Source organism: Electrona antarctica (genome assembly GCF_951216825.1).
Source record: "Electrona antarctica genome assembly, contig: scaffold_312, whole genome shotgun sequence".
Classification (NCBI taxonomy): domain Eukaryota; kingdom Metazoa; phylum Chordata; class Actinopteri; order Myctophiformes; family Myctophidae; genus Electrona; species Electrona antarctica.
Window position 1 is genome coordinate 119,823 of NW_027638438.1, and position 14,580 is coordinate 134,402.

General features: G+C 47.2%; 1 protein-coding gene across 3 annotated transcripts in view; it reads right to left on the reverse strand.

Moving 5' to 3' along the window:
* Window positions 1-14,021, reverse strand: part of mrpl3 (mitochondrial ribosomal protein L3) — an 86,139-nt gene extending 72,118 nt beyond the window's left edge. For 2 of the 3 annotated variants that reach the window (XM_079530980.1, XM_079530979.1), the window contains exons 1-4: window positions 13,751-14,021; window positions 11,621-11,805; window positions 10,272-10,363; window positions 1,670-1,768 (exon numbers count right to left, since the gene is read on the reverse strand). In XM_079530980.1, the coding sequence (XP_079387106.1) occupies window positions 1,670-1,768; window positions 10,272-10,363; window positions 11,621-11,805; window positions 13,751-13,833 (459 nt within the window). In that variant the 5' untranslated portion in view covers window positions 13,834-14,021. The remainder of the gene's footprint in view (window positions 1-1,669; window positions 1,769-10,271; window positions 10,364-11,620; window positions 11,806-13,750) is intronic. The other variant, XM_079530981.1, reaches the window with a different exon arrangement.
* Window positions 14,022-14,580: the final 559 nt, after the last annotated feature.

Consider the following 14,580-nt stretch of genomic DNA (forward strand, 5'->3'; position numbering starts at 1 on the left):
CCTAGGGGGGGTCCTTGAGGGACCCCTAGGGGTCCTTGAGGGAGTGGGGTCTGGGGACCCCTAGGAGGGGTCCTTGAGGAAGTGGGGTCTGGGGACCCCTAGGGGTCCTTGAGGGAGTGGGGTCTGGGGACCACTAGGGGTCCTTGAGGGAGTGGGGTCTGGGGACCCCTAGGGGTCCTTGAGGGAGTGGGGTCTGGGGACCCCTAGGGGTCCCCAGACCCCTAGGGGTCCTTGAGGGACCCCTAGGGGTCCTTGAGGAAGTGGGGTCTGGGGACCCCTAGGGGTCCTTGAGGAAGTGGGGTCTGGGGACCCCTAGGGGTCCTTGAGGGACCCCTAGGGGTCCTTGAGGAAGTGGGGTCTGGGGACCCCTAGGGGTCCTTGAGGGAGTGGGGTCTGGGGACCCCTAGGGGTCCTTGAGGGAGTGGGGTCTGGGGACCCCTAGGGGGGGTCCTTGAGGGACCCCTAGGGGTCCTTGAGGGAGTGGGGTCTGGGGACCCCTAGGAGGGGTCCTTGAGGAAGTGGGGTCTGGGGACCCCTAGGGGTCCTTGAGGGAGTGGGGTCTGGGGACCCCTAGGGGGGGTCCTTGAGGGAGTGGGGTCTGGGGACCCCTAGGGGTCCTTGAGGGAGTGGGGTCTGGGGACCCCTAGGGGTCCTTGAGGAAGTGGGGTCTGGGGACCCCTAGGGGTCCTTGAGGGACCCATAGGGGTCCTTGAGGAAGTGGGGTCTGGGGACCCCTAGGGGTCCTTGAGGGAGTGGGGTCTGGGGACCCCTAGGGGTCCTTGAGGAAGTGGGGTCTGGGGACCCCTAGGGGGGGTCCTTGAGGGACCCCTAGGGGTCCTTGAGGGAGTGGGGTCTGGGGACCCCTAGGAGGGGTCCTTGAGGAAGTGGGGTCTGGGGACCCCTAGGGGTCCTTGAGGGAGTGGGGTCTGGGGACCCCTAGGGGTCCTTGAGGAAGTGGGGTCTGGGGACCCCTAGGGGGGGTCCTTGAGGGACCCCTAGGGGTCCTTGAGGGAGTGGGGTCTGGGGACCCCTAGGAGGGGTCCTTGAGGAAGTGGGGTCTGGGGACCCCTAGGGGTCCTTGAGGGAGTGGGGTCTGGGGACCACTAGGGGTCCTTGAGGGAGTGGGGTCTGGGGACCCCTAGGGGTCCTTGAGGGAGTGGGGTCTGGGGACCCCTAGGGGTCCTTGAGGGACCCCTAGGGGTCCTTGAGGGAGTGGGGTCTGGGGACCCCTAGGGGTCCTTGAGGGAGTTGGAGGGAAACTCTGAAAATGGCTGAAACTCACTAGCCGTAAAAACCTTCTAGTTTGAGAACCACTGCTTTAACCCATTCTGGGCGGGAACCCCTTTTGGTGTTTTAAGCATTATGTTATACTTTAGCTATTGAAAAACAGCAGATCTACAAGCTCATAGAGTGGCACCGAGTGCTACAAGCTTGTAGGTCTGCTATTTTTGTGGAATGTGGAGCAAATGTTTGAATATATATTCTTTCAGAGCCAACGTTTAAAAAAAATCAACTGTAGACTAAAATCTTATGACATTTAGTTGACTAAAAGGTACACTAAAACATTCAAGGTGACTAAAATATGACTAAAACTAAATGAAAACTATTCAAGAGACTATGACTAAAACTAAAATCAAAATTTGCTGCCAAAAACAACACTGGTTCTTACTTGGAAAGGCGATACGTTTTTTGCTCCCACCAGCAAGGCACTGGTGTTGCCGTCAAACTCCTCTTTGGACAGACACTTCAGCACATGGCAGTCCTGCACCTGGAAGAACAAGACAGACACTTCAGAACATGGCAGTCCTGCACCTGGAAGAACAAGACAGACACTTCAGAACATGGCAGTCCTGCACCTGGAAGAACAAGACAGACACTTCAGAACATGGCGGTCCTGCACCTGGAAGAACAAGACAAACACTTCAGCACATGGCAGTCCTGCACCTGGAAGAACAAGACAGACACTTCAGAACATGGCAGTCCTGCACCTGGAAGAACAAGACAGACACTTCAGCACATGGCAGTCCTGCACCTGGAAGAACAAGACAAACACTTTAGAACATGGCAGTCCTGCACCTGGAAGAACAAGACAAACACTTTAGAACATGGCAGTCCTGCACCTGGAAGAACAAGACAGACACTTCAGAACATGGCAGTCCTGCACCTGGAAAAACAAGGCAGACACTTCAGAACATGGCAGTCCTGCACCTGGAAGAACAAGACAAACACTTTAGAACATGGCAGTCCTGCACCTGGAAGAACAAGACAAACACTTCAGCACATGGCAGTCCTGCACCTGGAAGAACAAGACAGCCACTTCAGAACATGGCAGTCCTGCACCTGGAAGAACAAGACAGACACTTCAGAACATGGCAGTCCTGCACCTGGAAGAACAAGACAGACACTTCAGAACATGGCAGTCCTGCACCTGGAAGAACAAGCACAGGAGGAAGAGATACGTGACTAAATGTGAATTTTGTGTCATGTCATGTGAAAGCAGGGAATCATAGCTTCAAATTGACATATTGGTTGTTCAGTTTGACCCACCAGTTTTGGAGATATGGCTTATAGAGTAATGTCTTGCAGAGAAACAGCGAGTTGAGAAAACAGTCTTCTGTGGTCTCTAACATTACACCTAGCTACATGTTTAAGTATTTATTTCATATTTACATGTCTTCTGTGGTCTCTAACATTACACCTAGCTACATGTTTAAGTATTTATTTCATATTTACATGTCTTCTGTGGTCTCTAACATTACACCTAGCTACATGTTTAAGTATTTATTTCATATTTACATGTCTTCTGTGGTCTCTAACATTACACCTAGCTACATGTTTAAGTATTTCTTTCATATTTACATGTCTTCTGTGGTCTCTAACATTACACCTAGCTACATGTTTAAGCATTTATTTCAGCTCCGACACTTATTTCAGACATGCTCTAGTATGTGAAGAGTCTGCCTGTGCTATGAACTCGTTTTTCCTCTGGTGAAAAGCTGGAGTTTGCGCGATGGCAGGCTCTCAGTCAAATCTGGTCACAATTGTATGGTTTACACCAGTGATGATTTCGTCGACTGAAAAACTATGACGAAAAATGTTCGTCGACAACCTTTTTTTCCACAGAGGAAAACTAAATGGAAACTAAATGAAAACTAGGTTATGATGACTAAATATTATTGACAATTTCGACAACAAATAAAAACTAGACTAAAATGTTAGGAAGGAGACTAGTCACTAGTGGACAAGAGATCCAGTAGATATCCAAAATACGGGATTAAGTGCGTCCCGTATCGGTTCATTACGGGACAGGTCTTTTAGTTGCCAAATAAGGTACAATCCCGTATTTTACGGGACGGTTGGCAACCCTACTGGGAGGAGACCCCCCGGGGCAGACCAAGGCGCAGTTGGAGGAAATACATAGACTCACTGGCCTTGGAACGTCTCGGGATCCCCCAGGAGGAAGTCACTAATGTTGCTCTGGAGAGGGAAGTCTGGGGCACTCTGGTGGAGCTGTTGCCCCCACGACCCGACTACGGATAAGCGGTTGAAGATGGATGGATGGTATACTGTAGCACTCGCCGTACCACTTGCCCTTGCCTTGACGACCTTGCAGTCTGACGCAAAGGTTCAAATGTAATGATGACCATTTTTTTAAAATCGCTATTAAATCGTAATTTGAATCGTGATGCTAACAGCAGAGGACGCGTAAAAAAAGAAGAAAATACAGGATATTTGTAAGAGAATTGATTACAAAAAAAGGATATAGTCATTTTCTACTGTATTTTCTACTGTATCGAAAGAGAATAAGAGAAGACATTTTAAAAGGAAAGAAAACACTGGATTAGTGTAAGAGGAAAAAAATGCTGTCATTTGTCTGGAAAATGAATTTGTGTTCATGAAAATCATGAAAAATGTTATCGGGACTCTAGTATCGTGAGTCAAATCGTATTGCGAGTTAACCCATTTTGGGAGGGAACCCCTTTTGGTGTTTTAAACATTGTTATAATTTAGCTATTGAAAAATATCAGATATACAAGCTCAAAATTAAAAAAAAAAAAAAAATGCGGCACAAATCTTTGAATATTAGTGGTGTGCATCTCTCCCTTACAAGACGATTCGATACGTATCGATACGCATGGGCTACGATGCGATTCGGGGACGATACATTTTATATACAGAACGATTCGATTCGATTCGATTCAGTCCAAATCGATACGATTTCGATTTTGTGGCACTTCATGGAATTTGATGCGATGCGATTCGATGCGATCTGACACATTTAACCTTCTATAGATTTTTTATTTGAAGCTAGAGCTATAAAGAATAGGGTTAAAAAACATCTAATTAATTGGAGGCTTTGTGATTGATTAATTAATCTCAATTAATCACATTTTAATCGCATATCAATAGGCCTATTTGACCTGAGCAGTGAGCTTTTTTCCCAAATTTGGATATGAGTGAATCAATGAATAGTGACTACATAAGCATAGGCAATAAAACAAGTAGTAATAATAATATTATTTATATAATGCTTCTCTGAGTACTTAAAGACACTTTTCAAGGAGAACATGAGAAAACAAATAAAAACAACTTTATTAGAGAAAAACTAAGACTATGGAATAAAATAAATTAAAGCTATAGCAATAATCCAGAGGTGGGTTTGAATTTATAGGTGGTGGCATGTCTCTGAGTTTTGGAAGTGCATAGTTTGACAGGTCTGACTGCCTGCTGTGGACAGTGAAACCCTGACCATTAAACACGGGCAGACGCAACGATACAGTCTAAGTCTATCATTCATTGTTAAAGCTCCAAATGATATTCCCATTCGTCTTTGTGTCTGCCCGTGTAAACGCAGCAGCGAGTGTGAGGGGTTGGGGAACGGATGGAAAGTACATAGTGTTATTAAGGAGGACTCCTTCTAACTATATGGAAGTTAAACTAACGTTAGCTCCCATGCTAGCTACTAGCTAGTAGCTTCCCTCGTCAGACAACAGAACACCACCACAGATCGGGTGGAAGCTGTTGATATCACTGCTTGTGCCCGTGAATGGGAAATAAGATTTAAAAGGCTATGGAAGCGTGGATGAAAGCACAGATGTGTGCAATAAAGTTGTGTCGGATCTGCCTGTGCACCCCGTCTGCTGCTCGTATGTTGTGACTGTCGCTGGCTGCTGATGCAAAGTTAAAGAGCGTCATAAGCATGCGCCCTTCCTGCGCTGGAAGTAGCAGATCTACAAGTTATCTACCCGTCGCAATGCACAGCGCTTTGGGCTTGTACATCTGTGTTTTTCCCGCAGTTAGTTGAATTATATCGATTCACAACTTTAGGATCGAACCAACGTCCGATCCAGACGCTATTTTGACCGATCCAGACACACGTGCATCGATGTAGTCGTATCGTTAATGTTAAAATCGATTATCGATTCATATCGATATTTTTTGACACCACTATTGAATATATATTCTTTCAGAGAGAACGATTTATTTATTTCAACGTCAGGCCTGAATGGGTTATGTGAACATGCCTATTATCTAGGGATGCACAGAATATTCTGCCACCGAAACAATTCAGCCGAACAGTGGCAAAAAAAAAGCATATTCGGTTCAGTTGATTTCAGAGACTAAACTTTTTTTATCATTTTTATCCCGCGATTTTTCAACCCATTTTTTTCTCACCCAGTGTCAATTATCTAATGTAATCCAGCGCGCTACACTTACTCTGCCAACCTAGGGGGGGGGCAGCGGACTGACCTCATGCTTCCTTCTATGCATGAGGAGTCCAAGCTGCTTCTTTTCACCCGACAGGGGGGGGAGGGGAGTTTCCCCGACCGGACGTAGCGCGTGGAATGAACACGTTATTCCCCTCCATCAGGAGCCCTGGCTGGCCAGGGGGAGGCAGTTTAGAGACCAGGATTACTGCAGGTTTTTGTGAGGGTACCTACCCTAGGGGACACGGGGAGAACATGTGAGGGTACCTACCCTAGGGGACACGGGGGGAAAACATGTGAGGGTACCTACCCTAGGGGACACAGGGGGAGAACATGTGAGGGTACCTACCCTAGGGGACACGGGGAGAACATGTGAGGGTACCTACCCTAGGGGACACAGGGGGAGAACATGTGAGGGTACCTACCCTAGGGGACACAGGGGGAGAACATGTGAGGGTACCTACCCTAGGGGACACGGGGAGAACATGCAAACTCCACACAGAGTTTGCATGCAAACTCTAACGGTGAGGCGACAGCACTAGCGACTGTGGGAATCGAACCCAGGACCTTCTAGCGGTGAGGCGACAGCACTACCGACTGTGGGAATGGAACCCAGGACCTTCTAGCGGTGAGGCGACAGCACTACCGACTGTGGGAATGGAACCCAGGACCTTCTAGCGGTGAGGCGACAGCACTACCGACTGTGGGAATCGAACCCAGGACCTTCTAGCGGTGAGGCGACAGCACTACCGACTGTGGGAATGGAACCCAGGACCTTCTAGCGGTGAGGCGACAGCACTACCGACTGTGGGAATCGAACCCAGGACCTTCTAGCTGTGAGGCGACAGCACTACCGACTGTGGGAATCGAACCCAGGACCTTCTAGCGGTGAGGCGACAGCACTACCGACTGTGGGAATCGAACCCAGGACCTTCTAGCGGTGAGGCGACAGCACTACCGACTGTGGGAATGGAACCCAGGACCTTCTAGCGGTGAGGCGACAGCACTACCGACTGTGGGAATGGAACCCAGGACCTTCTAGCGGTGAGGCGACAGCACTACCGACTGTGGGAATGGAACCCAGGACCTTCTAGCGGTGAGGCGACAGCACTACCGACTGTGGGAATGGAACCCAGGACCTTCTAGCTGTGAGGAGACAGCACTACCGACTGTGGGAATGGAACCCAGGACCTTCTAGCGGTGAGGCGACAGCACTACCGACTGTGGGAATGGAACCCAGGACCTTCTAGCGGTGAGGCGACAGCACTAGCGACTGTGGGAATGGAACCCAGGACCTTCTAGCTGTGAGGCGACAGCACTACCGACTGTGGGAATGGAACCCAGGACCTTCTAGCGGTGAGGCGACAGCACTACCGACTGTGGGAATGGAACCCAGGACCTTCTAGCTGTGAGGAGACAGCACTACCGACTGTGGGAATGGAACCCAGGACCTTCTAGCTGTGAGGAGACAGCACTACAGACTGTGGGAATGGAACCCAGGACCTTCTAGCGGTGAGGCGACAGCACTACCGACTGTGGGAATGGAACCCAGGACCTTCTAGCGGTGAGGCGACAGCACTACCGACTGTGGGAATGGAACCCAGGACCTTCTAGCGGGGAGGAGACAGCACTACCGACTGTGGGAATGGAACCCAGGACCTTCTAGCGGTGAGGAGACAGCACTACCGACTGTGGGAATGGAACCCAGGACCTTCTAGCGGTGAGGAGACAGCACTACAGACTGTGGGAATGGAACCCAGGACCTTCTAGCTGTGAGGAGACAGCACTACCGACTGTGGGAATGGAACCCAGGACCTTCTAGCGGTGAGGAGACAGCACTACAGACTGTGGGAATGGAACCCAGGACCTTCTAGCTGTGAGGAGACAGCACTACAGACTGTGGGAATGGAACCCAGGACCTTCTAGCGGTGAGGAGACAGCACTACCGACTGTGGAAATGGAACCCAGGACCTTCTAGCTGTGAGGAGACAGCACTACCGACTGTGGGAATGGAACCCAGGACCTTCTAGCGGTGAGGAGACAGCACTACCGACTGTGGGAATGGAACCCAGGACCTTCTAGCTGTGAGGAGACAGCACTACCGACTGTGGGAATGGAACCCAGGACCTTCTAGCTGTGAGGAGACAGCACTACAGACTGTGCCACCGTGCCCCCATTTCTTTTTTTTTTCGTGATGAAGCAATGGTACAAAAACTGTAAAAAAAAAAAAAAAAGAAAGACAAACAATATAATAATAATAAAAGATAAATAATATTAATATTCGGTTCGCTCTGAAAGAATTTATATTCAAAGATTTGTGCCACATTTTCACGATTTTTCAAACATAGCAGACCTACAAGCTCATAGCGCGCCACCGAGTGGCGCGCTATGAGCTTGTAGGTCTGCTATGTTTCAATAGCTGAATTATAACATAACGTTTAAAACACCAAAAGGGGTTAAAAGAGCCTTTAACCCATTTAGGCCCGAGAACGATTCTACAAATGTCTTCTGAATCCCGACAGTTTTCTGAAAAACCTGTTTCTATGTCAGTGCATGGTTCTCAAACCGTCATGTCAAGGACCCCTAGAATCGTATGTAATTGGGCCGCCGACCCCCCCCCCCATCTCAAAATATGTAGTTCCAGGGACCCCCCATCCCCCCCCCCCCCCCCCAGAAGCAAAAAAAAACGTTCGCTCTGAAAGAATATATATTCAAAGATTTGCGCCACATTTTCACGATTTAACCCATTTAGACCTGAGGACGCATGTGTGTCATATTATAGCTTTAAACCCATTTTGGGCGGGAACCCCTTTTGGTGTTTTAACTAAGCATTATGTTGTACTTTAGCTATTGAAAAATAGCAGATCTACAAGCTCATAGCGCGCCACCGAGTGGCGCGCTATGAACTTGTAGGTCTGCTATTTTTGAAAAATCGTAAAAATCTTTGAATATACATTCTTTCAAAGCGAACGTTTTTTTTATTTCGACGTCAGGCCTGAATGGGTTAAAAAAAGAATTGCAGACCTACAAGCTCATAGCGCGGCACTCGGTGCCGCGCTATGAGCTTGTAGGTCTGCTATTTTTTCCAATAGCTAAAGTATAACATAATGCTTGAAACACCAAGAGGGGTTCCCGCCCAAAAATGGGTTAAGTGTCCGAGCTGCTCCAGCGTGTTGTCTTCCTCCATCTTGGATGAACCTCTTACTAGGCAATGAAAACTAAATATTGTTCCTTTGTTAGTTTTTGGTTCAGAGTCCTGATTAATTTCACAAAAAAGTGTATTTACCCACGGTTTGCTAACTCATAAAGAGAATATCTACACTACAGTATGATTGGAGGTTTCGATCGCAGTATTCTCTCTCTCTCTCTCTCTCTCCCCCCCGACTCGTAAATTCCTTCTCGACAATGCAAAGGAAAGGTCGACCATCGAGCTTTGAGCCGCGTTTCGATTGTGTGAAATGAAAGACTAACTCCCATGCCATTATCAGACCCAAAGACTAACTCCCATGCCATTATCAGACCCAAACGCAAACCGGCTCAATATTGTTTTTTTAATAGGATAAGAAGACACATCTCGTCGAAAAACAATCCAATTTAACACATTTTGGGCGGGAACCCCTTTTGGTGTTTTAAGCATTATGCTATACTTTAGCTATTGAAAAATAGCAGATCTACAAGCTCATAGAGCTTGTAGGTCGGCAAAGCATTTTGTTTTCTATGAATTGGAGATTTCCTAAAGATAAAGGTGGATGTCGTCTTTACAGCGTCAAAACCTGGCCGGGATCATTTTAAAATAAGGTGACATACAGTAATTTAAATTGTTGCCGTGAAATTAATGCCATGGCCTGGGCCGTGGCTCAGCGGTCCAGACACCTCGGATGGTAATCCAGTCTGGCGGTGTGCTGCGGGTTCGACTCTCGATCCCGACGGCCTTTACTGCATGAACCCCCCCCCCCCCCCCCGCATTTCCTGTCAGCCTACCATCTATCCCTCTATAAATATATAACATAAAAGATGAAAGCCACAAAAAGAAAACATTGAAATGAAAGCCATGGACTTTTAGTCCAACCTTTACCTAAATCGCATTTAGTGACACACTATGTAGGAGAGTAGAGTAAAGGCTCATTCATAGTCTGGATTTTCGGTGGTGAGGTGACCACGTCACTGAGCCGCGGTGAAGAGCAAACCACCGCCACCGCCCCAGCCCTTCTCTCTGTTTTTACTCACCACCGCTCAATGTTATTTCAGCTCCGGTGGTCACCTCACCACCGGAGCGGTGGTCACCTCACCACCGAAAATCCAGACTATGAATGAGCCTTGAATCAAGTACACAAATGACCGACGGACACAAATGACCGACGGACACAAATGCAGGAGAGTAGAAATACTGATGATTCATTGATTGATTGATTCTTGCAGATTCTCATGCTCCATATAGAAAACATACAAATACAAAAACATACATACAATGTTGTGTATGCGTTGTGTATGCGTGCGTGTGTGTGTATGCGTGCGTGTGCGTGCGTGCGTGTGTATGCGTGCGTGCGTATGCGTGCGTGTTACCTGTAACATGGTCACCGCATGTCTCTCCCCGTCTTTCGTCCACACAGGAAGCATTCCCAGTTTCACTGCTATCAGCCCCACTCTTCTGCTGCCTGAGGTCAGAGGTCAACAGAACTTATAACCCTTGGGGTGCCACCCCCAATAGCAGCCCTTTTGTGACATATATTCATATTTTTAATTCATCATTTTAATGCCAAAAGAAAAATCCACGGTATACACACTATATCTCATTTTGACGGGGCAAGACCATAGTATTGGGACAATCAGTCCTGATGGTGGCGGTAACGTCACCATTATGCCGATTCTGACCAAATAGAGCGAGTGAGCGATGACGACTTCCGGTTTGGATCAAAATATCCGGTAGAATCTTTGCTACTGTGCAACACCATCAGATGTCCGGAATGCTAAGCTATCATCGTATTTTTCATAACTAAGTCAAATTAAGCTCTAATCAAGCCCAAAACATCGCATTTTACGCAGCGATGCATGCGTGATCATGCGCGTGCGTGATCGACCATGCACGCGCGGATCTCGGACGGTTTTAGGAACATTACATCGGCCGTTAGCCAAATTAGCCAAAAAATGCTAAATTTTGCTACATTAAGGTCCCGATTAGGCTCCCGATTGACAGCCCGTCAATTCCGTCAACGGAAGGTTTGGATTTATTGATTAATTCCGTCAATCCCGTCAACGGGAGTTCAAGGGTTAACTCTTCTGCTGCCTGAGGTCAGAGGTCAACAGAACTTCTATTAATATCAGCCCAACTCTTCTGCTGCCTGAGGTCAGAGGTCAACATAACTTCTATTAATATCAGCCCAACTCTTCTGCTGCCTGAGGTCAGAGGTCAGAGGTCAACAGAACTTATATTAATATCAGCCCAACTCTTCTGCTGCCTGAGGTCAGAGGTCAGAGGTCAACAGAACTTCTATTAATATCAGCCCAACTCTTCTGCTGCCTGGTCTGGATAGTTTAGTTTTTGAGTGGTGTAAACCACTCCTACAACTGGCTTTGTTAGTCTGTCTGTGCTCAAAAAATGAGCACCCAGTTCACACGGGTGCGATTTCATTACGTCAGACATTACGTCAGACCACAGCTGATCAGTCTATATAAGACCTTACACCACTCAGTTCACACGGGTGTGATTTTTTTTTTACACCCAGCCGGCCCGATACTGAATTTGCTCAGAACTTGGAAGTACCATCACAGAGCTCAGACATACCAAGGCCCTCTTTCACACACACACACACACGCATGCACGCACGCACGCACGCACGCACGCACGCACGCACGCACGCACGCACGCACGCACGCACGCACGCACGCACGCACGCACGCACACTGACACCCACCTTCAGCGTGCTGGTGCCTGGGCCAGGGCTGGTCTTTGAGCGGGTTGAGTTTGGCGGCCGTCTGCTGCCTGTATTCTTGACCCATGCTCCTCCTCATGTACTCCTGGTTCTCCTCCGCCAGGTGCTCCTCAAAGAACGTCGACACCGTTGTGACCGTCCGAACACAGGCCAGCACCGCCACGGGACTGGGAGAGAGAGAGAGAGGGAGAGAGACACAGAGGGACAGAGAGAGGGACACAGAGGGACAGAGAGAGAGAGAGACAGACAGAGGGACAGAGAGAGAGAGAGAGAGAGAGAGAGAGAGAGAGAGAGAGAGACAGAGGGAGAGACACACACAGAGGGACAGAGAGAGAGAGAGAGAGAGAGAGAGAGAGAGAGGGAGAGAGACACAGAGGGACAGAGAGAGGGACACAGAGGGACAGAGAGAGAGAGAGAGAGAGACAGACAGAGGGACAGAGAGAGAGAGAGAGAGAGAGACAGAGGGACAGAGAGAGAGACACACACAGAGGGACAGAGAGAGAGAGAGAGAGAGAGAGAGGGAGAGAAACAGAGAGACAAGAGAGGGACAGGGAGAGAGAGAGAGGGGAGAGAGAGGGAGACACAGAGGGACAGATAGAGAGAGAGAGAGAGAGAGAGAGAGAGAGAGAGAGAGAGAGACACACACAGAGGGACAGAGAGAGAGAGAGAGAGAGAGAGGGAGACACACAGAGGGACAGAGAGAGAGAGAGAGAGAGAGACCAACCCATTTAGACCCGAGGCAGGATTTAAAAAAATAAAGTATTCTAAATCATAACAGTTTTCTGAAAATTGTGTTGTTTTGCTACGAGTGGTGCTCAAACTTTTTCACGGCAAGAACTCCTCCAAAATCATATGCAATTGGCCACCGACCCCCATCTAAAAATATTCTGTTAGAAGGGACCCCCCAGGAGCAAAGATATTAGTTCAAAATGTTCGCCATTAAAAACAATACCAGTATATATCCAAAGATTCACACATTTTCACGATTTTGTCAAAAATGGCAGATCTACAAGCTCATAGGGTGGCACAAAGTGAGGCACTATAAGCTTGAATATCCGCTATTTTTGAATAGCCAGCCAATGTGCTATATAGGGTACTGTATATCAAGCAACAAACGAAAGGTCAATTCTACTTGGAAATGCCCGTTTTGGTTTTTTTTCTTCAAACATCAGAGATTAAAATAGGGTGCATTTTGCATCCCAAAACAGTTTATAGTTAAGGCACGCAATAAAACAACGACCTCTGCATCCACGGGATGCACTACTGTACTGTTTTTTTATTCTAGTTTATTTTGCTAGCTTTAGTTATAATAATCATTTCTTCTTCTGTTTTCTACATGTATATAGCCACATTATAACCATATAAAATGAAATGGGAGTTAAATGCTGCAATTAGTAAAAATGGCACAATATGACTCCTAAATGAATGTCGTTGAAGTGGGACTCATAAAATGTCCCTGGGACTCGTCTAAAAGACCATCCCTGCATCCCGGGACTCATTACATTGAAAACCTTTTCATCACTGAAACATTCAGATCTGGTCAACATCAAACGTCAGGTTTGATGTATGGATATCCTCTATCATGAGTCTTGAACTTACTCCCCAAAATGTCTGTCCTGTTCTCCATTAGATGCTTCAAGAATTGAGCCATTGAGCCTGTCAATCTGGACCAACAAACCAAAACAAATAAACTGACCATCTTTAACAAATTAGTCAATTCTGTACATATTACCCCATCATAACAGAACAGTACTATATACAGACTATGCTACAGTTAGCTTCAGTAGCTGACCTACAGTAGCATCATCCAGTTGACTGGAGTCTACATCCCATACCCTGGAGAGACGCTCGAGTTGTGAGTGGCTACTTGGTTGCCATGGACACCATTGGCCACAAATTACAATGGACAAGTGCAACTATAAACATTGTTTTTAGAAAATACTAGCTTTGGACTCCTGGACAATATTTTCTTCTTGAATGTAAAACATTCTTGAATTAAACAGGATTCCCCCCCCCCCCCCCCCCCCTCTGCGGAACCATGACAACCACCACACAACATGGCCCAATCAAAGCGCAGCCCGTCCCTCTGCACTATGGGAAGGTAGCACATACCTTTGAGACGCAGGGCTCAGTCTGGCAGCAAACACACGGCTTCCTCCTTGCTGGAGCAGCAGTCGACACGTCCACGCCGCCATTCCGTTTTATATCTATGTACACACAAGTATAAAAAAATAAAAATGTTTTATGAAGCACAAAGACGCTTTGACGTCTCTAAACAAGACCCATGCCTTCCAAGTTGTCCTGAAAAGTCAAGCACGGCCCCTTCACGGCGCTTCCGGGTACGGAATGAAAATACGTCCGACGATGATGCTGGGAGGATGGTCACAAAGGTTCCGCTTAATTATTTGATTTCTTCTCTCCCACTGAACGCTTAATTGTAATGCTCTTTTTGTCGAGTAATACAGGGGTTCTCAACCCGTGGGTCGCGACCCCTCGGGGGGTCGCCAAATTATTTTAGGGGGTCCCCAAAAATTAAAAAAAAAAAAAAGGTTTAAAATTTCTATTTTGACGATTTTTCAAAAATAGCAGACCTACAGGCTCGTAGCGCGCGCTATGAGCTTGTAGATCTGCTATTTTTCAATAGCTAAAGGTTATTAAGGTTATTAAGGTTATTGTAGCAGTCAATTTATATTGGGGGTCGGGAGGGGGCGGGGGTCCCGAGACATTGCCAAAGCATTTCCAGGGGTCCCCGGCCAAAAACGTTGAGAACCCCTGGAGTAATACATTGTATAATGTGTATTAAAATATATATATTTTTAAGAGAGATAAAGATACATAGCCAGATAGCCTATATTTGAATGTGTTAGTTGAGTAAAAGTATAATTTGCCTTTGAGATGTAGTGGAGTAGAAGTAAAAAGTTGGAAATACTCAAAATAAAAAA